The sequence below is a fragment of the Coenobita brevimanus genome, chromosome 90, assembly GCF_032717465.1.
Source record: "Coenobita brevimanus isolate Jiangsu-jjx chromosome 90, ASM3271746v2, whole genome shotgun sequence".
Lineage (NCBI taxonomy): Eukaryota > Metazoa > Arthropoda > Malacostraca > Decapoda > Coenobitidae > Coenobita > Coenobita brevimanus.
The window spans coordinates 39,305,300-39,330,474 of NC_137043.1; the positions used below are offsets into that span (position 1 = coordinate 39,305,300).

The 25,175-nt window shown below is 41.8% G+C and overlaps 1 protein-coding gene across 4 annotated transcripts in view; it reads left to right on the top strand.

Moving 5' to 3' along the window:
• Kdm3 (Lysine demethylase 3) overlaps nucleotides 1-22,175 on the top strand; it is an 84,335-nt gene extending 62,160 nt beyond the window's left edge. For 3 of the 4 annotated variants that reach the window (XM_080281573.1, XM_080281575.1, XM_080281576.1), the window contains 6 exons: nucleotides 3,331-5,836; nucleotides 14,226-14,791; nucleotides 15,067-15,356; nucleotides 15,761-16,458; nucleotides 18,409-18,725; nucleotides 20,289-22,175. In XM_080281573.1, the coding sequence (XP_080137699.1) occupies nucleotides 3,331-5,836; nucleotides 14,226-14,791; nucleotides 15,067-15,356; nucleotides 15,761-16,458; nucleotides 18,409-18,725; nucleotides 20,289-20,552 (4,641 nt within the window). In that variant the 3' untranslated portion in view covers nucleotides 20,553-22,175. The remainder of the gene's footprint in view (nucleotides 1-3,330; nucleotides 5,837-14,225; nucleotides 14,792-15,066; nucleotides 15,357-15,760; nucleotides 16,459-18,408; nucleotides 18,726-20,288) is intronic. The other variant, XM_080281574.1, reaches the window with a different exon arrangement.
• The last annotated feature ends 3,000 nt before the right edge of the window (nucleotides 22,176-25,175 follow it).

Sequence of the window (25,175 nt, forward strand, 5' to 3'; positions counted from 1 at the left end):
TTAGTGAATTGATTACTATGTTATCTCTGGCCTGAGGATTGCCATAAATAACAGCCAGTGATTGTTATGGTCATTTATGTATTAATGTCTTTATCACAATTGTCCTACTTTTGTTTTTGCCGCTACCATGGGATTTTATTTTTGTTTCTGCTAATACCATGAGATCTTACTCTTTGTTTTTGCTGCTACCATGAGATTTTATATTTGTTTTTGTTGCTACCATGGGATATTAAATTTGTTTTTGCTGCTACCGGGGATTTTTTTTTTTTTTTTTTGCCACTACCATGGAATTTTATTTTAATTTTTTCCTTCTACCATTCGACTGTTGAGCTTTGGAGAGTGCTCTAATAGTATTAGCTAATGAAGGCAGTATCTGATTCCTCCAGTTGGAAATATTTTTCCAGGTGAATGACGTTGAAGATTGCAGGAATATAATGAAAATTGTATCTAAAGGTTGAAGGGGTTACATAAATTATGTACATAAATACTTTTTTGGAAAAAGAAGCAGAATAAAACAATGGTATAACGGTTAATAGTTATATAATGGATATTTGCATCATTAAATTTGTGAGAATTTTTAGACTGCTTTTAATTTGTTGTCAAGCTTCTTATATTGTCATGTATTGGCATCAAATGCATTTTTGGTTTTATGTGGCATTGTGGGCTTATGTTGGTATGTATTTGCGTGTTTTTGTTACCCTGTTACTGTTGATGTATATACCCACATACATATATATATATATATATATATATATATATGCAAGGTATATACAAACACACACACACACACACACACACACACCATCTATCTATCGCCAGATGCCATAATCCCATAAGGGATGGCTATTTGACTTTGAGTTATTTGTTTTATGGGGAGGGGCACTAACTCTCCACCAAACCACTTCTTGACACGTAGGGAGCACGTATGGTCTGGTTATATTGTTACCACCCAGCGTTGTAAATGTTTTTTTTGGCTTACAGGAAACCATTTGGCTTGTCACTCAATGTAAAGCCACCTGTAAAGGAAAGAAAAGCAATAAGAAGTGACAGGAAAAATGGGAGAAATAAGAAGAGAGGAGGGCAGGCGCAGAAAAAGAATGATAAAGGCTAAGGAAGAAGTAGGCAGCATTACATCAAGTGAGTGGATGATGGTCGCCACCACCTACCACTAACACACGCACACACTGGTATATATATATATATATATATTTTTAAAGTGTTACCATCATTAACTCACTTGATGTAGTGCTGCCTACTACTTCCTGAGCCTTTATAATTCTTTTTCTGTGCCTGCCCTCCTCTCCTCCTATTTCTCCCGTCTTTCCTGTCACTTCTTATTGCTTTTCTTTCCTTTACAGGAGGCTTTACATTGAGTGGCAAGCCAAATGGTTTCGTGTAAGCCAAGAAACCATTTACAATGCTGGGTGGTAACCATATAACCAAACCGTACATGCTCCCTACTTGTCAACAAGTTGGTTGGCGGAGGATTAGTGCCCCTCCCCGTAACACAAATAACTCAAAGTCAAAGGGCCATCCCTTACGAGATTATGGCATCTGGCAATAGATAGATAGATATACTGTACATTTCCATTCAATAATGTGCTGTTACAGGTAGATCTTTTGCATTGTATGAATCAATGAAAGTTGTATCTGACTCCTGCAGTTGGATAAGTCTGCCCTGGCTGCATTAAATTTGCATGAGATAGCAAAAACAGATTAAGGATGACATTGTTGGGCTGAAGGAGGTAAAATGGTATTCAGTCCATTTTTTTTTCTTCTCCGTTTCCATCTTTTTCTCGTAAAAATAATACAGCATGCAGGATTTCTCATATCTCTTCTTTCTCTTATATATATATATATATCTATATATATATATATATATATATATATATATATATATAGATATATATATATATATTTTTTATTAGGGGCAGTTAGGATTTTGAATTGATAAGTCAAAACCATACTTCCTCCTCAAGATGTAGCTTTATTTATTTATTTATTTATTTTATTATTGTGATGTTTACTACATTCTTACAAAGAAAAAATTTTGAGTTGATGGTTAGGACCACCAGATGATTTTATGCAGCTTGGGGAAGGGCATCTAACTGGGAAGGGGTTGGCTATTGCTGTTATTATACTCTTGTACTCTTAACCTGGCCCAGATTTTTGTCATTTTGCTGCTTACTTCACATAGCTCAGTGACAGAAAAAGACAATACTGCTGCTCAACATCTTTTCCATAGCACTTCCTTTTGACTAGTGTAGCAGCCATGGCTCAGTGGGTTAGAGCGCTCCGCTCTGACCGAAGGGTTGGAGGATCGAATCCACCCAAGGGTCATTGGTAGACATTAGGAAGGGCATCCGGTCATAAAATGCTACACGCTCCAGTCCAAAAGTCCTCTACCCAGAGGCAACGCCTTAGCCCTTCGGGGATACCTGGCGTAAAACCAAATTATTTTTTTATTTTATTTTTTTCCTTTTGACTAGTATCACATTGTAATGTTAATCTATTGTTGCCACTTGGAATTCAAATGAAGAGACTGCAATTTTAGGCCAAGTAAAAACAGTGCCATCCTTTTGGTACTCGGGGCTGTCCTTAGCAAAATATAATGCTTTTGTGGTAGGAAGATATAAAAATGAAGTTTGTCATTGTACAGAAAGGAATTCAAGGGGATAAAAGTGGTCCTGATGATAATGGGGATTTATGAATTCAGTTGACATGCTGTAATCTTGGTTTAAAACTTAATTACATGTGGCCAAGAAGAGATCATATATTCTGTTAACTGAATGCATTTATTATTAAATAGGAGGTGGATTTACTTTGTTACCTTTACGTTTGCATAAAATACGTTACATGGTGGAATATTTGTTTGATTCTTAAAACTTGCATTATGTGTAGTAAACATGTATTTGATGTTTTCATAAGCTTCTCCTGTTTTGCTGCATTTTGTATTACAGTATCTGAATTGGTTTGTGTGCAACTGCAGAGACATCCTGCTTGCAGTTTTTGCATTTTAATGTATTACGGGCATTTTTTTTTTTTTTTTAAGTTGTCATAAGCGTACAATAATGGAATTTCACAACCCTGTATGTCCTGTGTAATACTGTATTTTAGTCGCCTTCAGAAGAGACCCTTTGAACTGAATGGATGAGGGGTAGCCCTTCATCATGACAGTTGAGCAGTCACAGAAAAAGATTGTTAGGTGATTGTCTGATTGAATTATGTCTGTGGTGAAAGAGTAAACTGTGACATATTGTTTAGTTGTTTGTAAGGTAGCAATAGTTACGTGTTGTATCATTGTGATAAACTTGTGTGTGTTACTTTCAGAAGGTTGGTGGAGGAGGATGGAACCAGTTGACGGGGATGGTGAAGCCAGACCGGCCACTGGACCTGCTAGAAGGGCGTCGCCTTCTGGAGCAGCAGCACCAGCAGCAGCAACAGCAGCGGCAGGAGGAGGCCATTCGCCGTGCCCAGGAGCCAGAAAAGATAATTCACGACAGCATCTATCGGAGCTTTAGGGACGCAGACCGTGGGAGGGAACAGCAGGTGAATCGGTACCCTCCCCCAGCACACTCCAGCAAACCTCCAGGGGAGAAGCAGGCACCCCCCGCCGGCTTGCCCAAACTGGCTGAGCCCAGCTTCAATCTGACTGGCTATCCCGGCAACTACATGGCCAAGGACACTAAGTTGCCACCGCACGGGTCCGAGCGTGTGCCGTACCCACAGTACCACGACCCTCGGGACAAAGCATCGGTTATCATCCAGCCGGAGGTGAAATATGATAAAGGTGCACCACCACACTCCATCAGTCCCAAGCAGCGTCCCCCAGAGAGGTCCAGTCCATACCCCCCTGGCTCCGTGTACAAACCTCATGACCCTGCCTCTGCCACTTCACTTCACCGGAGTGCACCGGCACCCCACCATCCCCCACCTCCTGCCATGCCACACACTGTTGAATTAACCAAGGCCCGGCAGCCTCAGTCATCACCCCACTCCACCCCTTCACCTGGTCACCCAGACCGCTACTACTCTGCTGGAACCCGCCCACCGCACTCATCCAACCTCATCAATGCAGGACTCATCCCCAACCCCATCCATGTGGCAGCAAAACCCAAAGTCAGCTCCCCACCGCCCCAGATCTACGGGAAGCCTGGCATCACAACAGGCACACCAGTGTGTCGTGTTGATGCCCGGCCCAGCCCGACAGCCACCCTCACCAGCAAGGCTCCTGTGAGTGCCCCTCCTCCAGCTCACTCTGGCCGAGGGCCGCTGAATGAGTCCCGCCTGCAGATGCCCTCACACGAGCAGCGGCCGCCATTAGACCGCGGTGGCCCATATGATGCCAGACTCTATCCGCCCACAGTGGCCTCCCCCCACCACAAACATGTGGTTGCCCCAGGGCCACCCCCAGTTCGCATGCCACCTGCCACCTCCCCGCACGTAGCCACTCCGCACATTCCTACGCACCCCTCACCTCAACCCACACAGACCCAGCCTCTTGACCTGGGTACCCGAGAGGACACTGCCTCACCCAGTAAGAGGAGAACACAGACACCTACCCCCCAAGACCTAAAAAAGCCACGCTATGATGCTCCCAGCAGCCAGCCACTCTTGTCCAGAGTGTCCGAGCCCAGCCCCCTCTATCCTACAGCTGCTACCACCATTACCACAGTGGAGAATGTGGTAGCTGTGGTAGCCAACCTGTCTCGAGTGGCCAGTCCTGCCTCACGCCCGCCCAGTCAGCCACCTCCACCTTCCAACACCCCAACCCCCCAGCGCTCAGAAAACTCCTCATCCCCTGGAGCAAATAAGATGATTGCTGCCGAGCCAGAGAAGAGCAATAGTCCTGGGCCGGCAGGGGGCTATGTGCACAAGCTCAAGAAAGCCTGGCTACAACGGCTTGAGAATACACCAGATGCACCTCCACCAACCACCAGTGCTCCATCAGGGCTTTCAGGTAGGGTAGCCACGCCTCCGCCTACTCCGGCCAACACCACCACCTCCTCCTCCTCCTCCTCTACATCGCTCCCAAAGCCCACTGTCACCATCACAACCACAGCAGTCATCAAACAGGAGAATAAAGCAGTCCCTCGCAAGCCCAAAGTTGTTGTCAATAACATCCCAAATGGCCATAGCCAAGATATCAAAGATGGAGATTCCAGTTCCACAGATTCTGATGGCAGTACAACTCAGAAACCTAAACGTGGAAAAGGAAAGAGAAAAATGAAGAAAATGAAACGAGGAAGTGATAGCAACACCGACAGTGACAAGGATAGTGATGCCAGCGATTCAAAAAACTCTGGGAGGATACCCTCGAAGCCAGATTCCGAGCCAAAAAAGCGAGGGAGGAAACCCAAGACCAAACAGGAGAAAGAAGGCAAGGTAGAGGATGGTCCCAAGCCAAAAAAATCCAAAGAGGAGCCCCCACAAAATGACCCTCTGCAGAAGCCCCCAGTGGCACTGCTCAAGAAGACGGGGGAGAGCTTCTTGCAAGATGGGTCATGTTATGAGGTGGCTCCCAAGCTGCACAAATGCCGAGAGTGCCGATGGACTGCCCACCAGAGAAACAAGAAAATGCCTAACATTTTCTGCCGGTTCTATGCCTTCCGTCGCCTGCGCTACACCAAGAATGGACAGCTGGCTGTGGCAGGCTTCTCTGACCCCATTAAAGATGCTTCTGGGGATGACCTGAAACTTTGGGTGCCAGATGTGGAGAACCCACCTGGTGACTTGGATGTGGAGACAAGCAAGTTCCTCCTGACCCATGTAGGAGACCAGTTCTGTGATCTGGTGGAGCAGGAGAAAGAGGCCATGGCACTACACATGGGTGATGGTGAGTTGTTTGTGCAATTATTGTTGCTGTTGTGGCCCCAGGCTCATGTGAATGTGAACCTGGTGGACCGCAAGCTGAAGGTGCCCTTCTCATGTAGTCCACCATTCCCCTTTCAGAAGCTATAAAAAATTATGTTGAGTAAAGCTTTCGTGTTGGCATTATTCAGGATAACACTGGAAGATTTTGCTTAACTAAAAGAAATCCTCATACTTGGAGGTTTAAAGTACTATTTTGTGTAGCCTTTTCCCTGCTGTTGGTACACTTAGGAGATGAATGTAGTTATGACATAATTCTTCAGTCCAGGTACATAGTTTATATTTTATTCTTGCTGTTCAGCTAAGGAGGCTGGTGATATGGAGGGGTTGATAAAGGTATATGTAGTCCCTTGAACTCAAAATGTCTGTCCCCAGCTCTGTAAAATGATCAGGAGATAGCAAAAGTACAATAGAAAAGGGCAGAAGGGGTTCAGATCTAGCCACTTAACCCCTACACCGCGGGCATGTTTACCAATGTTTTGTGTGTGCCGCGGGGTTATTCGGGCTCTGACAGACTCTCAAAAAATATTTGCCAAAAATCAGTTATTAGTCCTAGAATATTAAAATTACATATGCTTATGGCACATACCTTCAGCTTTCTCCTGGAATGTTTGTTGAGCCTTCGTCGGTTACCGTAGGACTTGTGGAGACCTCTGAAGTTGGATAACGAAGTCTCCACTTTACACTTCCCGACAACCCGTAATATGATTACCACAGCCAGATATTAACACTATAAACACTACTCTATGATTTTCAAGTAGTTTGGGATCCATACTCCAAAAAAAAAAAAACCACTGTGAAAGCAATGAAAATTACGAGCACGTCTGACTGTCGCACTTTCGCTAGTTCGCTCTTGGTACTCTGTCATTTATTATTCATAAAACCCCTCACACTTTATATTTCTATTACTACATAACACTTATATATATCTACAGTCTTTATCCATAAGTTTCCTTCAGTAGTATTAGTTTATTGTCACTAGGGATTCAATTTCTTTCAGTAAAATACGTAGCATTCACTTTCTCGTCCTGTATACTACCATTGAGAGTGAATGTCACTTTCACCTTCACTCTCATAACTCATAGTATTCAGACATGCTAGAGTGAAACTTTCACTTTCATTACTCCTAGGGTATATACTCATATTCTTATAATACTACTCATTTACATTTCTATTTACGTTCTCTATTTTATTTACGTTATTTACATTTCTATTTTATTTACACTGTGTAATGCACTGTCACTTGAAGTAACTTATAAAACTATTTTCCACTGTTCATGTATATTTACATTCATTACTTTCACTTGCTGTTTACACATTATTTACAATTCCACTTGCACTTTTTTACTCAACAGAAAGATCGTAGTCACTCTTTTATCAATTGTCAGCCCTTTACCTCTTTCCACACGAGGTTTAGTAGGGGGTAAAGGTCACAGGGCCCTTTGCATGGGGGTGAAAAGTCCCTGAAGCTAGCAAAAGTGAACTGACGTACCTCCATGTTGGTAGATGAGAGTGAACTGATAAGGGTGGGCCAGGTTGGGGGCCTACCTAGGGAAATTCATTACTACCAACATTAGCCTCTTGACACAGCTATATATAGCAGTGAAATGATTGGCAGGAAATCTAGACAATACATTATAAATTAGGTAGTTCCAGGTGAATGTAAATATCACTTAGGCTTCTCCCTTCCCTCCTGATATGTATATTTATTACGAAAATAGATTATACGGCATATTTCAAGGGGAAATAAACAGCAAAAATTAGCGAACGAGTGCACATGAGGTGTTGTCAGGTGATAATTAGCCAATTCCAGGTGTATGGCACTCTCACTTACCTTATTTCTTTCTTGTATATATTATTTGGTATAAGAATACGGCATAGGGCTTATTTCAATGGATGAAATCAGTGAAAAATTCCATGGAAGATTTACTTAGTGTAGCACGGCCGGGCAGGCAAGAGGATAGGGTAATGGAGGGGGGGTAGGGAGGGGAGTCAAGAACGGGGAGAAATGACTAAATTGTCAACAATGGATGGGAGTACAGATGAGATTAGGAGTGCTGACTAGTGTTGGACATTGGCAGTACTGATAGATGATACAAGCCCCCACTTGGAAGCCCGGGTGAATTCAAAATAACACAGAATCACAAAAGCGACGCCCCGCGGTATGATCCCTTGCTCCCAAGCGTCATGAAAGTGATGCCCCGCGGTTAAGGGGTTAAACCCGTTCATTGTCGGAGTCTTTGTCAGCTTTTGTGCTTAGATTGCCAAGGGTTTGGGTGACGAGTTACCCAGAATGCTGGAGATTTTCAACTTTCATTTTTTTTTTTGCATGAATAGCCCTGAAAAGTGGTCAAAATAAACCTAGTGATAGTAAAAGTGCTCACTTTGGCTGTTATATGCCCAAAAACAGGTGTTTTGATCCAGAGGTGGGGACTGCAAGTGAAAATTCAGTTCCTTAACGTAAAATTGAAAATGTAAAAAACTGCATTCCTCAGCCGCAAATCTGCAAAATTCTTGAAATTTGCAGCTCCACAAATGGTAACTATTTTTATCTCCACATCAGCTTCATTTTATTCTGGATACCATTAGAGGATTATATTAAGTTTAGGATGATATTTTTCATAATCAAAGGTTTAAAAATCATCTCTAGTTAGTCATCCACTACAATTATATCATTATTTACTCTAGTAGGTGACTTTATGAAGTTTGGAAATTGTCTAAAGTAATGAATAGGATATATCAAATTATAGTTATAAACTAAAATATATATTTCAGTTATTGTGAGTAGTATATTAAACTGTTTTTACTACAAAACAAGGGAAAATCCTTCACTATTGCATATAAATGAGTTAAATTATTACACGTCACAGCGTACACTGGACAAGTTGACACATCAGTCCACCTCAATTCCTCAGCTCTAACCTCCTCAGTCCTCACTCCTTAGTCACATTCAGACTCTGCCAACAACTGAGACAACTCCACCATACAGTATATCTATCTGTTGGCTCTAACCTCCTCAGTAATGTTCCTTCACATTCAGACTCCGCCAACAACTGAGACAACTCCATCATACAGTATATCTATCTGTCTGTCTATATTGATACCTCACGGGGAAAGATAGTTGTCTTGCAAAAAAAATGGTAAAATTGTGTTCAGTTTCATTTTGGATGTTTCTTATTTAATTTGTTATATATCTACCCAGTGATTTTTGTTGAGATTGAGGTACTGGCACTGGTACTGCTATGTCCGACAAATTTGAAATTTAGACTAAAGGTCATACTCTAGGTGGACTGGGAGGCTTCATAGCACATCTTTGCACTTTTCATCTTGTTATTGGCTTCTATGCTAAACAAATCTTTCTGTATTGATGTAATTTACATTAGTAGCACACGCTATAACTTCTAAGAATCTTGAAAATAAATTGATCTTGAATTAGGCTCTATATTTTTCTTTATTTATTTTGGGGAAAAAATATCTTTGCTGGCATTTATCTTAGATTCTTATTTCTTACCATCCCCTCAGAAAGCACATACAGTATATCATTAAGATAATGTAGTGAGGAACCCCCCGATATAAAGTAGAATACGGCTTGCTGTGACTATGTTATGCTTTATTATTTAATCACGAGTACGAACGTTGCCCTCTTTTGGCTTATACCCATTTCCAGTCCTTTCCTGAGAGGTTGGTATGAGGCCAGTGAATCTCTAAAGGAGACGAATCTGATCATCAGGAGTTTCGCTCTCTCTCTCTCTGTATATATATATATCATCATCATCATCATCAGCCATTTGAGTATCCGCTGCAGGACTGGCCTATCCTGACCGAAGTTGGGACGATACAGCCAATGTATCTCTACCAAGTGGCTTAGGCTGTCTGGTAGAGATTGTATGTAGAGTGAGAAGTGCTTGTAAGTGTAATTGTAGTGTTGGAATGGCTTTGGATATGTGTGTAGTCTGTGAACCAAGTGTACTTGGCCCGCGCAAGCCGACTGGGTGCAAGCATACTATATAGTAAGTGACACTGGTTCAACCACAACACCCCTTGTGTCTGCCAATGCAGTACGTGGCCAGGTGAACACTCCCAAAGTTTATTACCCTGGTGGGGCGTGAACCCTGGTTCACTCGTGTACGAAATGCACACTCTACCACTGTACCGCAGAGGCTCCATGTATATATATATATATATATATGTGTGTTTCGATATATATATATATATATATCGAAATATATATATATATATATATATATATATACATATAGAAATATATATATATATATATATATAAATATATATATATATATATATATATATATATATATCTATATATATATGAGGCCCCGCGTGCAAGAGTATACCTATGCACCATTTTTTAAGAGTGGCAGAAATTGCGTTAAAAGTTTTTACAACTTTGAAGAATGAAACCGCGAAAACTATTATACCTAGGATAATGGCATTTACGTCATTTTAAAGCTGATTGTCTCTACTTTATTCAAAAACTTTTTAGTAAAGGTACCCCCCCCCCAAAAAAAAAAAAAAAAAAAAAAAATCGACATAGCATACAATGCTGCTACTTTTATGCATTAACTAGTACCACAGGCCAATCACTAGTGAGTTCATTTATGTTGTAAGATGAAGTTGAATGTCTGTAGAGTGGTTGGTAATGAATTTGCGTGGATATTGTCATAAGAAGTAAGTGTTTTAAATTTAAAAAAAAAAATTATCAATACGGAGCATTTTTTTTTACTTGGTCCTCGTTGTTCTGTGTTTTTATGTGATCAGTAGATACTTTACATTTGTTAAATGCAATAACAAACAAAATAACACCAATACTACTAGGAATAATGATGTTTTACATTACTAATCTTATTAATGAATATAGTAGTTGCACTTGATAAAGGGTGGCGATTTAAATCCAATGTTATTTCTATGGGTTTTCGCCCTTATGTCTTGGGCCATACATCACATCCACCAAGTCCACATGAAAGTACATACAATGAGAGACTGTGGGATAGCTTTATCTCAGTTTTCGACAAGGTGGTGCATAGGTATACTCTTGCACGCAGAGCCTCATATATATGTGAGGCTGGTCACTCATCTTAGATGTTAGGACCAGCTTGCCTAGCCCAGGGCTCCTACACTCCTCATGGGGCAACATAGGACTGGATGATGGATGAATGATATATATATATATAAACAGGCAAGTCACCTAAGGCATGGCTAATTGGTTGTGGACCGAGTCTGTGCCATATAAATAACTAAACCTTTAGGAAAAATGCAGTTTGGTTCTGGACGTTTGCCCAAAGTCCCTCTTTTCACCCCACTTTTCCCTATCTTTTCCCCACTGTACACACACACAGATCAAGCAATCAAACAAAAACGACAACCCACTTCACTTCCTGTGTCGTTCCAAGTCGTCTCCAAGACCAAATCAAACATTGTCACACCAATACAGGCAGCGTTACTCACATACAGTAAATTGTTGCAACAACACAATAATCAATCACACTTACATAATGTTGGTCTGGTGCTACACAATGTATACTGTAGTACGATGCTTGGCTGAGAGGTGACGATAGCAGGGGGGCACACGTGAGCAAGTAGAAAAGACAAGGCTTTGATGGGGTGGCTGGACTGCGCAACTGAACCAAAACAATGCTCTGCACGCCAGGGCCTCCATCTTGCCTGAGACGAGCGATGGTTGCCTTGCGTGTCTAGCGCTTCGTACAAAATTTTCTGATGCCAATATTGTTATAGTGGGAAATTCATCGTAAGTTGGATTTTGGGGTGTAACTTTTTTGTTATCGTTGTAGCGAATTCTCATATACCGGTTCATCGTATAACGAGTAGTGACTGTACTGTACTTACCTGAATCGAAGAATGATAGTGCTTAAGTGGATGGAGTGGGGTTGGGGGTTCCGAGGCAAGAGGCGCGTTTCAAACCTCACTGTGCCTGCGCCATAGGTGTAGTTTATGCATGTGGTTCGTTTTTTTGGGTATAGCATCTTTCTGTGCCATAGAAAACCGTGCCATAGAAGCACGCGCCATAGGCGACTTGACTGTATGCTATCTATCTATCTATTGCCAGACTTCATAATCCCGTAAGGGGTGGCCATTTGACTTGAGTTATTTGTTTTACAGGGAGGGGCACTAACCCCCCACCAACCCACTTGTTGACACGTAGGGAGCATGTATGGTTTGGTTATATGGGTACCACCCAGCGTTGTAAATGGTTTCTTGGCTTACAGAAAACCATTTGGCTTGTCACTCAGTGTAAAGCCACCTGTAAAGGAAAGAAAGCAATAAGAAGTGACAGGAAGGATGGGAGAAAGAGGATGAGAGGAGGACAGACACAGAAAAAGGATGATAAAGGCTATGGAAGAAGTAAGCAACACTACATCAAGTGAGTGGATGATGGTCGCCACCACCTACCACATTGTATATATATATATATATATATATATATGTATTATATACAGGTTAGGGTTTATTGCTCGTGTAATGCCACACAAGAATGAGTGAGGCTGGTCACTCTCATCTTAAATGTCAGGACAACTTGCCTAGTCCCAAACTCCTACGCTTCTCATGGGGCAACACAGGATTGGATGATGGATGAAAAAAATATAGTACAGTATATATATGGATATGTTTTTTTTTTAAGGAATTGTAAAATTATCGTACAAAATGTACGATAATGAAAAATGCTGTTGTACATTGTACCGAAGGTGTGTTTATTGTATATATATACAACATTTATCGTACATATGGCAACAGTGCTGGAGTGGCGGGCAGGCCACGTAGATGTTTATGGGCAGGTTTGCGTTTGCAGAAGTGCTTCTGCAAGCGCTAAACTGCGAATTTGCGTAGAATTTGTTACAAACACAAATCCACAAACAAAAACATACTTCCGCAGTTGCAGAATTTGCGGTATGTAGAAGTGATTGTGGATGTGCCCAGGTCTGTAAATTTAGTCCAACACATCCAGATTTGCATCAGATGGCTACTTTCAGATACTGCCAGTGGCTGATGTGTTTAGATTGTCCAGTTTAATGTGGATTGCGTGGATGCATGTAGTACTTGTAGTCTGAAAACGCAGCCTGATTTACGTAATGCGGCCACAGCCGAAACTATGATGATGAGAAATTTGGGTTCCGTGCAAGTTTTACGTGTTTTCACATTCACTTTTTTTTACTTTTTATATTATTGTTGGTATAAGGACTGTAAACACCTGCATAAGGCACAGTAAACATTCATGCTGCTCACAGTCACATTAGTTATGGTAAATAACACATTACTTGATTTCATGATTTACTTCAGTTTACTTACATTACTTTTATTATTAACCATATAACCAAACCATACGTGCGCCCTACGTGTCAACAAGTGGGTTGGTGGAGGGTTAGTGCCCCTTCCCGTAAAACAAATAACTCAAAGTCAATGGCCACCCTTTGCAGGATTGTGGAGTCTGGCAATAGATAGATAGATAGACATATTACTTTCATTCTGTAGACTGTTTACACATCACTATCAGTTAGTTCATTGCTTGGAAGTTCTCCGACTTCGAATGGAAGTCGGCTGTAAGCACAAATTCTTTGGCAGCATGGCATGACCCAGATTTGCATCAGATAGGTACTGTCAGCGGCTGATGTGGATAGATAGTCCATTTTGGTGTAGAGTAGGTGGATGCACGGAGTATTTGTAGTATGGAAATGCAACCTGGTGTATGTAATGCGGCCATAGTCGAAACTCTGGTGACAGGAAGTTGTAGTTCCATGCTAATTTTACATATTTTCACTTTTTTTTTTTTTTTTCCCCTCCCCCCCCCATAAGGTATGGAAGGGGAGGAGGGGTGTCAGTCATCCTATTTTCTGTCACACATTAAGGGCAGATTCAAACAATTTTGCTCGTGTGAAAAACCGTGTCCGTATATTTATGGACTCGGCAATTTAGGGTACTGTGAGTTTGTATATTTATGGACTCAGCAATTTTGACACCATTGGTTTGTCCGTATGTATACGGACATGGCACAGAATGGGTTTAGGTATAATACCATTTTTATCATTCTTTTTTCCACACTTATGGATGGAAAAGATTATTCATTTTTATGCTCAGTCAGCTTTTGAATGTCATTATTTTGCTTTGGATTTCTCCATTCAGCTTAATTTTATCCAGCTGATGGGAGACATACTGACTGACCAAAAACAATATCAGATAATCCCTGCTGGACATTCTGTTGATAACTCTCACTTTCATCCTGGCTCCTTCATTTCATGATCCAACCTCACCCTATCTTCAGGTGAGGAAAAGGATGATGATGGTGGTGTTGCACTAATAAGTGTTGTCCTTTCTTCCTGCAGACACTGTTGTTGCCTGGAAGCGTGTGGTGCAGGGAGTGAGGGAGATGTGTGATGTGTGTGAGACAACGCTGTTCAACATCCACTGGGCATGCAGCAAGTGTGGATTTGTGGTGTGCATTGACTGCTACAAGGGTCGCAAGAACGGTACGGTCAAGGTGTGGGACGAGGGTGGCAAGGACCGGGACGAGTACTCCTGGCTCTTGTGTGCATCCAGACTCTCGCATGAACAGGACAAACTGATGCTGACCCAGATCATCTCGGGCAATGCACTCCTGGACCTGGGGAAGAAGATCCATGAAGTACGCCACAGCTGGGGCATACCACAATACTGTGACTGCCCTGAAGCCAAGCGATATAAGGACCAGGAGGATCGAAAGAAGGTCAATGGGGTGAACAAGGACCTCCTGAAGAACATGAAGAAGGAGGGAGGCAAGGCAGAGTTGGTGAATGGCACAGTGAAACAGGAGAAGGCAGACAAGGTTAATGGCAAAGATGATGAAATGTCAAATTCACCACTTAACTTCTTTGCTGACGTGGCTCTCTCCAATGACAAGCGGGATAGTGAGGTGAGTTTATGGTTAATCTCTGTGGTCCAGTGATGTATTGTTTTTTTTAATTCTTGCTACTACTGTATGCTTTTGTTTAACTTATGAAGAACATCAGTTTGTAAAAATGATCGAAAGGAAATTAATTTTTGAAATTGATCAAGGCAGTTATCTAACCAATGATGATTATAGTTATGATGATCATGATCATGGTGTTATGATGATGATGGTCATGGTCATGATGAACTTTGTAGCTCCCATTCATTTGTTAAAGCAATTTTCCCCTTGCCTTTCAGAGCTCAGATTCTGACTCTGATTCTGACTCTGATGAGAAGGACGGAAGCTGTTCAACCTTACGTAAGCTGCTGATCCAACCCAACGGAGGCGGGAAGGAGGAGGCAGGCTCAGGTGGGCAGCAGGGGCAAGCAGCAGGCAGCACCAAAGCTGGCAAGGAGGGAGGCAGCAGTAAGAAAAAACCCAAGCTGGATACCCTGGATGAAGTTATTTCTTCCGTCATTGATCACAGCTCAGACAAGGAGGATACTAAGGACAACAACCAGATGGTGCTCAAGCATTTTATTAGAAAGTGAGTCAGTCTTGTTATGTGTCTGTATCCCATACTTAATCAGTAGGTGAGTAAGGGTCACGATGATGGTGGTTGTGGTGGTGATGATGATGATAATGATAGTGGATCCTAACAGTTTAAAATATTGTAATTCAGGGTGATCAGACCCGTACTTTCAGATGTGAGTTCTAAACCTTAGTGTTCAGGCAACATTGACTTACCTAGTTTACTCCAGCTAATATTAGACAATTTGTTTGTCTTTGGGAAACTCAACTAGTTCTGAGGGTTATAAGAAGGAGAGTTACGAGGTCTGGAGACTAAAAGAGGAAAATATATTTCCTCAGTAGATTTAAATTTACTTCCATTACTTAACCCTACTCTGCATGTGTTTAAACCAGCATACTCTAACCCCATTCTCACTACAGGTACAACTATGGCCCTCGGGGAAGGGACCCGCTGCCCATCCGCATCATGACCAAGACGGAGAGCGGCATGCTATACCCCGGCGTGGCCCACTCCTGGCTGTGTGATGGCAAGCTCCTGCGTCTGCTGGAACCCCTGGCGCCCAACAACACGCCATTATTCCAGGACCAGTGGAAGCGTGGACAGCCGGTGTTAGTGTCAGGTGTTGGGCAGAAACTCAACCCCGATTTATGGACCCCTCAGTCGTTCTCGAAGGATTACGGGGATATTAAGAATGACCTCATAAACTGCCTAACTGGGAATATTGTGCCCAACCAACCAATGAAAAAGTTCTGGGATGGGTTTGAGAATTATGGGAAGCGGTTGAAGGATGAGAAAGGCCAGCCGATGGTGCTCAAACTAAAGGACTGGCCACCTGGGGAAGACTTTGCTGAGGTGCTGCCCACAAGATTTGAAGACCTTATGAGTGTCCTTCCCATGGGCGAGTACACGAGGAGAAACGGTCGGTTGAATCTTGCTGGCCGACTGCCCGAGTGTTTTGTGCGGCCTGACCTTGGGCCCAAAATGTACATAGCTTATGGGTCTGCCATGCACCCCAACAAGGCCTCTACTAATCTCCATTTGGATATATCGGACGCTGTTAATGTCATGTGCTACGTGGGTGTCCCCAAAGATGCAGACTATGAGGAGCACATTAAAGGTTTGATTTTTTTTTTTTCCCCCCAGTTTGTCATTTTTGCAATTCAGCTTGAATGGAGAGTCATTGAGTGTCTGATCCATCTTCTAAATGACTTTCAGTATAATGATATATATATTATGTGGAGCTCTTATCCCCCCCCCCACCTCTTTTTATTCCCTACACAAAAAAAAAAAAAAAAAAAAAAAAATGCATGGCATAAATATCAACATTTAAATATATTTAACACTGCTCAGCTTTGATTCTGCTTTCTATCCCAACCCACCTTCCCAAGAGTTGAAGTTTTCATGTACAGTACTGTATATTGTTTTCTGGATCTTTCCCTCTTCTGTCTTTCTTCCATCATTCTTTCCTCTTCCTTCTGTCTGTGGATGTTTCTACACTGAGTGACAAGCCAAATGGTTTCCTGTACACCAGGAAACCATTTACTATGCTGTGTGGTAACCTTATAACCAAATTATGGTACCTGGTAGTTTCGTGGGTAATTATGTTGCTCCAATGAATGGGCCAGTGCACTGAATGGTCCTGCCATCTCGTTGGAGTCTGTGAACTTCTCCCAGAAACATGTTCTGCAGGTTTCAAGATAAATTTTTCAATGTGCTTTCATGTAGTTTCATCAAATCACAAAATTTTTCAAATGCCTTTGACAATCATGCTATTGGTGTGTAAGTGGCTGTAGAAGAGAGAAAAAAGATTGTAAAACAGGAACCATCATTTCCATGGAATCAACTTCTACATACAGTATACTATTCGATAAACATCCCATATAATTGATGTAAGACTGTAACCTGGTAAGTATATGGAGAAATGCCTTCATGCACAAATTTTGCCATATTTTAAAATCTGCTGCCAGACCAATGTATGACATGTTTTCCTGGTTGCTCTCCACTCAACCCCTCTTCTACATCGCGTCTCCCACAGCTTATGACGTGTGGCATCCATCTTTGATGGAAACCTGGCCTTTCCTTTTACTTGTTTCATGAATGGGTGCTGGTCTTTGTTGAAAGTTGAATTTGATTTGCAGTCAGCCACAACGCAAACAAAGTTCGTCATTTTGCTAACTGTTCTCATTGTCCATGTCATGCAACCAACTCATCCCATCATTGATGCACCTCGCCAGTCTTGTGTTTGTTTACAATCATATGTGTCAGAGCCGAGCACCAAATGGAAATGTCACATGGCGAATTTATCCATATCTTGCATCACTGTCTTTAAGAAATGGAAATCCTGTTACCCTTATTCAAATTATTTACTGTCTCTGTACATGCATGAAGGCAGTATTTCCACATAAACCCTCTTTAATACATCCCTAGAATTCCCGTGATAGACAGGAGTAGAACGTACATTTGAATACTATTTTTTTCCCAACCCATCTTCTTCATAAGGCCATGAATATTGTAGAAACCATAGTTTTGTTGGTGTAAACCTGATGTTCAACATAACAACACTCAGTTTTAGCTGGCCTTGAGTTGAATAATATCAAATATTGGTAGCTGTAACCCTCACAGCTGCAAAACTCATATCTGGGAGAAGTTCACAGACACCCACCAGATGGCAGGACCACTCAGTGCACTGCCCCATTCGATTGAGCCTGTGTAGGTTTATATCCAAGGAGTGGTTGGGGTTTATTACTCAAATAATGCCATTCAGGGATGAGTGAGGCTGGTCACTCTCATCTTAAATGTCAGGACCAACATGCCTAGCCCAGGCTCCTATGCTCCTCATGGGGCAACGTAGGATTGGATGATGGATGGATGGATCTTACCTCACCCTGTCTTTATGTGGGGGGGGGGGAGGAATCAGAATGGTGATGGCAATAATGATGATGATGATGATTATGTTGATGATGATGACAATGATGGTGGTGGTGGTAGTGAATAACATCCCCTCTTTAGGCAGGAAAAAAGAATTGATAATGATGATGAATAACATATTCATTTCTCCCTCCAACAGAGGCCCTGAAAGCCATTGATGAGGCTGGGTGTGACATTCTGACGCGACGTCGGGTGCGGGAGAAGGAAGAGGTCCCCGGGGCACTCTGGCACATCTACCACGCGCGGGATTCCGATAAGATCCGCGACCTGCTCAACAAGGTGGCCATAGAGCGCGGGGACAAGCTTGAGCCACACCACGACCCCATACACGACCAGGCCTGGTACCTGGACGGGCCGTTGCGGGAGAGGCTATACAAGGAGTATGGGGTGGAGGGTTATGCTATCATTCAGTGTCTTGGTGACGCTATGTTCATTCCTGCCGGTGCCCCCCACCAGGTATACACACTCGCACTTTAATACTGTAATGATTTGAATGCACCTTTTTTTTTTTTTTTTTTTTTTTTTTTTTTAAGTATGAGAGTATCTTTCATTTTATTCACAGGTTCAGTCACTTTTTAAAAATTAAAAAATTACAGGTACCCTATTTCCTGTGTGATAAGACGTCCTCCCCCCCTCCGAAAAATTGCACTAAAAAATCACCCTGCGTCTTAGCACTTGAAGATCAAGTTGTAGAAAGGAGTTTGCCAACCCCTATGAACCCCAGTTACAAGATACAAGCACTCATGAACCCCAGTCATGAGATACAAGCATTCATGAATCCCAGTCACAAAATTAAAACTCATGAATCTCAGTGACGGGATGCAAGCATTCACGAACCTCAGTCACGACATACAAAGCACTCACCATAGTCATCGAAGCAGATGACGTCACTAATCTTGTCTGCACAGTCACTGAGCAGATGACATCCCTCCATGAATGAACAGAAAGGAATCAAAGCAGAGAAGACAGGCTTGGTATTATAAAATGGAAACTGGCAATATATACTGATATATTGGTATTGTGTAATAAAGCAGTAGTGTGATAATGACTTTGTTGGCTGAATTGAGTGAATTCTTTTGGGGGTGTGGGTTGTAAAGGTTCATTTGAACCACTAAACATAAAAACATCAGCTGATTGGAGTTGGATGTAAACACTCCATTGCCAGTGTGTTACATGCCTTGTAGTGGCACTTATGAGTTGTTGCTGATGTGAATAGATATGAAATTGTGCTGAACTAGGTACATTTAATTAATAATAACCACAGATATTTGATAATAGGTCCAGTATGTGATAATTTGGTGATAATTTGCTGTGACAGAAAGAAAAATGACACTGTAGAGTCGGTGCCTTAGACTTGCTAGTATGATAAACTATTAAATTGTCAAATATTCCCCCCCCCCCCAATACCTAGTGTATTGTAGGGTGCGTCCTTGCACTAGTAGTGCCTTATCATACGGGAAACACTGTAATTTATTTATTAATTTAAATTATTGAGCTTTGGTTATTTTTAATATTTTATTTCATTCCCATCATATTAAAAACATGATTTTTTCTATTAGCCCATTGAAGCTAATTAGTCACAGTCTTTAGTAGTTAAGTTACATTGTTATTGGGGCTTCCTAGCATGGACCAACTGGCCTTGTGCAGTTATTCTCTCTTCGTATGTTCTCATGGGAACATTTTCTTCCTTCGTTCAGGAAGTTTCTAGGATAATGATGTACAGAGATGTTTCTTATATCCTTGAAATTCACACATGCTAGTTGTAGTTTTACATTATTAACAATTTCATTACAAGGATGTTTTACTGTTTTGTTCTTACTGCTGTTAACGTATTTTATTAAATTCAGGAAAGACTGTTTTGAGCTGAAGGACCATGTATCATTTTAGCAGTAATGGCAGATGTATCCAGGTCTGCTCTGCTGTTATGTTTAGTTCTGTTGGTTGGCTCTCCAGTCACTTCTCATAGGCTTTGTCCTAGTTTTCTGTAACATTGTCTGACTCGCCTATCACTTCTCACAGGTTCGTAATCTGCACAATTGTGTGAAAGTGGCAGAGGACTTTGTTTCACCCGAGAATGTGTCTTACTGCTTCCATTTAACCCAAGAATTCCGCCACCTGAGTGACACCCACACCAACCACGAGGACAAACTTCAGATCAAGAACATCATCTACCATGACATGAAGGACTCGATGGCCTGTCTTATGGCTGCTAGTAAGGAGCAGAACAAGAGTGAGGGAGAGGAGAGTGGCGAGAAGAAAGTCAAGTCCGAGTCAGACTCATGAAAGTAGCTCAATTGGCTAGACTTGTGTTTCCCCGCCAGTGTCTGCTAGTGTTTCGTGTCCTGGACTACTGAATTGTGGAATACTTGAAGTGCAGTGATTTAGTTGTTGGACAGTAGTGACCATCTACTGTGTGTGAAGTACGTTTTGAAGTAAATCAACTGTTCAGTGGTCTCAAAAGTTCTTGTTTTATACAAAGTAGGTTTCCTAATTTTGAGTGCAAATATTCTATTCCACTTTCAACTTTAAGAGAACCGTCAGGATTTCTATGGAACACAAAACCAGTCCATTTTCATTTTGATGTTTATTAACAAAGACAAGTAAGGTAAGTAGAGATGGTGTAACTATTTATTACTCATATAAAATGTACTAATCACAATGGACTTACATTGTTAAGGACCCACATTAATCTCCCATGTATCCATGGTGTACTTAATACCAGTGATGCAACAACATACGAGGAGCGCACGCTGGACGGTGTGCTCATCAGAGTTGTCAAGTCAACATCAGGCCACCTCGGCACATGGACAGTTGTGTGGGGGCCTCACTGAGGAGAGGTGTGTCTGAGGTGCCTGTGGAGTGTGTTGGAGTTGCCGATGGGCACGGCTGGCCCGGAGAGAACAGTGCATCAGTGTGGACGTTGTACCAAGCTAAGCAGTCCGTGGGGGGAGACATTTTTGACCGGCCCGTTGCTCCTTCTCTCTCCCCCTTCCAAGCTCTTTATTCTTTTTATCCATTAACTTAAAAGAATAAATAATGTATCTCTGTAGCAATCTCTGTATTATCTGTCTGTTGCACACATGTACGAATTTTACAAACAAGCCCCTCAGGCCTCTTCCCTTTTTTTGCCAAGGCCACGGGTGCTACAATCTTAAATAGACGGGTTGGACTTGCCCAGTTGTAGCATGGCAGGGCAAGGCAGGACAGGACAGGGCTGGTCAGGACAGGGTAGGGCAGGGCAGGGCAGGGCAGGGGAGGCTTTGCAGTGTTCCCATGGATGACGAAAAGCAGCTCTACAACGACCCTCCATTTTTTCAGCTGCTGGTGTCAATCCCTCCTCCCCCTCCCACACCCCCCAAACCACCTCCCTGACTCCCTGTTGAACCATTAAAAGAAAAAAACAAGCAAAAAGTAAAAAAAAAAAAAAAAGTACCATGTCAAGTTTCATTTTGTACATTGATCTCATTGTTGGTGTATATGTGAGTAGTATTGAGGGATGGATGTTACTTGTAGTGTGTTTCTCACGTCATGTTGTTATATTTGTTTAATACTGACGTCTGTGTTTAATTTGAAGATGGTGAGGTTTAATTTGAAGATGTTGAGGTCTGCATTTTATTTGATGAAAGAAAAAAAAAAAAAACACAAGTGATAGGCATATTGTTGCCATGATACATTTCTTTTATTAAAAATTTGTCAATTTAAAAACAAAAAATGAGATAATTTATTTGCTTGACAAGTGTGGGCGGATGTAGAAATGTAAATTGCCGTAGGTGTGTAGTGACCAGGGGTGGCCCAGGCCCCGAGGACTGCCCGACACCGCCTCACTGAGAGGACGCAAACTCCACTACTTTTTTGTACTGTCAATATGTAAACAGATCACAATTTGAATAGTAAAAATGATGCCATGCTAATCTTTGCTACCCTTTATAGTTCTAATAATAATGGTACAGTATTTGTTTTCTGTATCCTGCCTTACCCCATTCTTACATGGGGAAAAAGAAGTCAGGATGATGATGTTTTTGGAAGTTAAGGGGGAAAAAAAAAAAGTATGCAGATGGTAAGCTTATAAGGTGATGGTACAGTTCTAGGAGCTTGTGAATTATTGTTTGGGCTATTTCACTGGACATGCTACTGAAAAGTTCTCACACTTGTTTACTCTGTTTCCTTGCTTTTTAGATCACATTGTACCCCATCTCAAGGTGGGAAGTAAAGGTCAGGGTGATGATGATGATGATGTACCATATTTGGTGCTGGAATAATTTAAAATGGGAGGCATGGAAGCTGTGATGATGTATTTGGTGTTGAAATTGTGTAAAATGAGAGGGATGGAAGCTGCAGATACAAAGGGCTGGGTTGACCAACCAGTGGGACAAAATGCTGAAGGTTGGAAGGAACTGTTAAGTTGTTGAATTAATGGTTTTGGAGATTTCTTAACACATTTGTCTTATCTATTTATTCTGCACATTACACCTCAGTATCCTCTGGTATGTTATTGTTACAAAGTGTGCTGATATTAATATGATGTCGATAACATACCAGAGAAAGTGAAGGTGTAGTGTGCAGAATGAATTGCTAAGGAGAAGGTGCTATGAAGCCTCCTATGCCACATATATGGACCTTCATGTCATAGTATACTGTAGGGCAGGAATGTAGGTAAAGCTGATGCAAAGATGGCTTTAGACTTTCATGACAACTGTTAGATCAACATATTAAATTACTGTCAGTGGGGTGAAGCAGAGATTTTGAAAATTTTTAATGGTGGGCAAATGGATGTGTGGCTAATTACTGGATTTTTTTTTTTTTTTTTTTTGGTACGTGGGGACGCTCACCATCCACTCACTCGATGTAGTGCTGCTCTCGGGTGTCTGCCTTTCTCCATCCTTCTTTCCTTCCATCCTCTTCTGCCCTTCTTTCCTTCATTCTTTCCCCGTCCCTCTGCCCATGGGTGACTTTACACTCCCTCTTCTGTCTTTCTTTCCTTCATTCTTTCCTCTTCCTTCTGCCTGTGGGTCACTCTACACTGAGTGACAAGCCAAATGGTTTTCTGTACACCAGGAAACCATTTACTACGGTGGGTGGTAACCATATAATCAAATATTGGCACCTGGTGGTTTAGTTGGTAATTACGGTGCTCCAATCAGACTGAGCCAGTGAAAGTTTATATCCAAGGGATGGTTGGGGTTTATTGCTCACGTAATGCCACTCGGGGATGAGTGAGACTGGTCACTCTCATCGTAAATGTCGGGACCAGCTTACCTAGCCCCGGGTTCCAACGCTCCTCATGGGGCAATGTAGGATTGGATGATGATGATGAATTTCTGTTTTTGAATTTCCCCTTTTCTGTTGTGGGTATTACCCACCCCTTTTGAAATGGTTTGGATGATGTAAAGGTATGGAGTGGAATGGCTTGTCAGAATTTTTTTGGCATGTGCAGATCATGACAAAAAATGTTGGGGGGCCATCTTAGATCCTGTGTTATTTTAACCTAAAGTTTGGAAGCCACAGTCTTGATATTCTGTACTGTTACTATATCTTTCTCTTGAAAGGCTCAGATATAGTTGGATTAATAAGTAGGAATTATATATCTGCAAACATTGGTAGTTGTAATTACAAGAATGGTAAATGGTGGTAGGTGGGGGCACTCACCACCCACTCACTCGATGTAGTGCTGCTCTTGGGTGTCTGGCCTTTCCTCTCTTCCTTCCATCCTCTTCCTTCTTTCTTTCCTCTTTCATCTGCCCATGGGTGACTCTACACTGAGTGACAAGCCAAATGGTTTCCTGTACACCTGGAAACCATTTACCAAGCTGGGTCATAACCATATAACCAAATTATGGTGCCTGATGGTTAAGTGAGTAATTAAGGGGCTCCAATCGGATTGAGCCTGTGTAGGTTTATATCCAAGGGGTGGTTGAGGTTTATTGCTCATATAATACCACTCAGGGATGAGTGAGGCTGGTCACTCTCATCTTAAATGTCAGGACCAACTTGCCTAGCCCCGGGCTTCAGTGCTCCTCCTGGGGCAACACAGGATTGGATGATGGATGGATGGATAGATGGTAAATAAAACATTTTCTAAATACTGAGAAGATTGACTTTTGTAATGTTTGTGTATGGTGCTATGTGGTGGCAACCGTCATCCACTATGTGGTGGCAACCGTCATCCACTCGCTGTAGTGCTGCTTGCTTCTTCCTTCACCTTTATTTTTCTCTTTTCTGTGTCTGCCATCCTCTCTCCCTATGTTCTTCCAACTTTCCTGTCATGTTTTATTACTCTTCTTTCCACTTCAGGTGGCCTTACATTGAGTAGCAAGCCAGATGGTTTCTTGTGAGCCAGGAAACCATTTACGATGTAGGGTGGTAACCATGTAACCAACCCATAGTGTTTCCTGTGTCAACAAGTGGGTTGACAGTGGGTTAGTGCCCCTCCCCATAAAACAGCTAACTCAAAAGATAAATGGCCACCCTTTAAGGGATTGTGGTATCTGGCTTTAGATAAATAGATTGATTGATAGAACTTGAACGTTTATCAGAACAGTTGCTTGTTGGGAAGACCAAAAGAGATTGCATTAGGTCAAAATGAATCAATATTTAACCTTTTCAAATTCTTGTATTCTTGCTACCACCAGATGATCTAATTCAGTTTAGGGCATATGTTTCGCAGTAAAAGGATAACCGAGGTTGTATGGAACCCTTACAGCTTGAAAAGGCTCTCTTTAGGTGAAGAAAATCATCTGGAGGTAAGAATAAAATACAAAATGCATAAACTGACTGATCTAGTTAATGGAACTGTAAAATATTTTTATTGCCTGTGATAATATTAGGAAGAACTTGAATAGGTTGTTTGGACTGAAATCAGTTATATACTGCATTCGTGTGTACAGGATTATGTAGGTTTGTTGATGC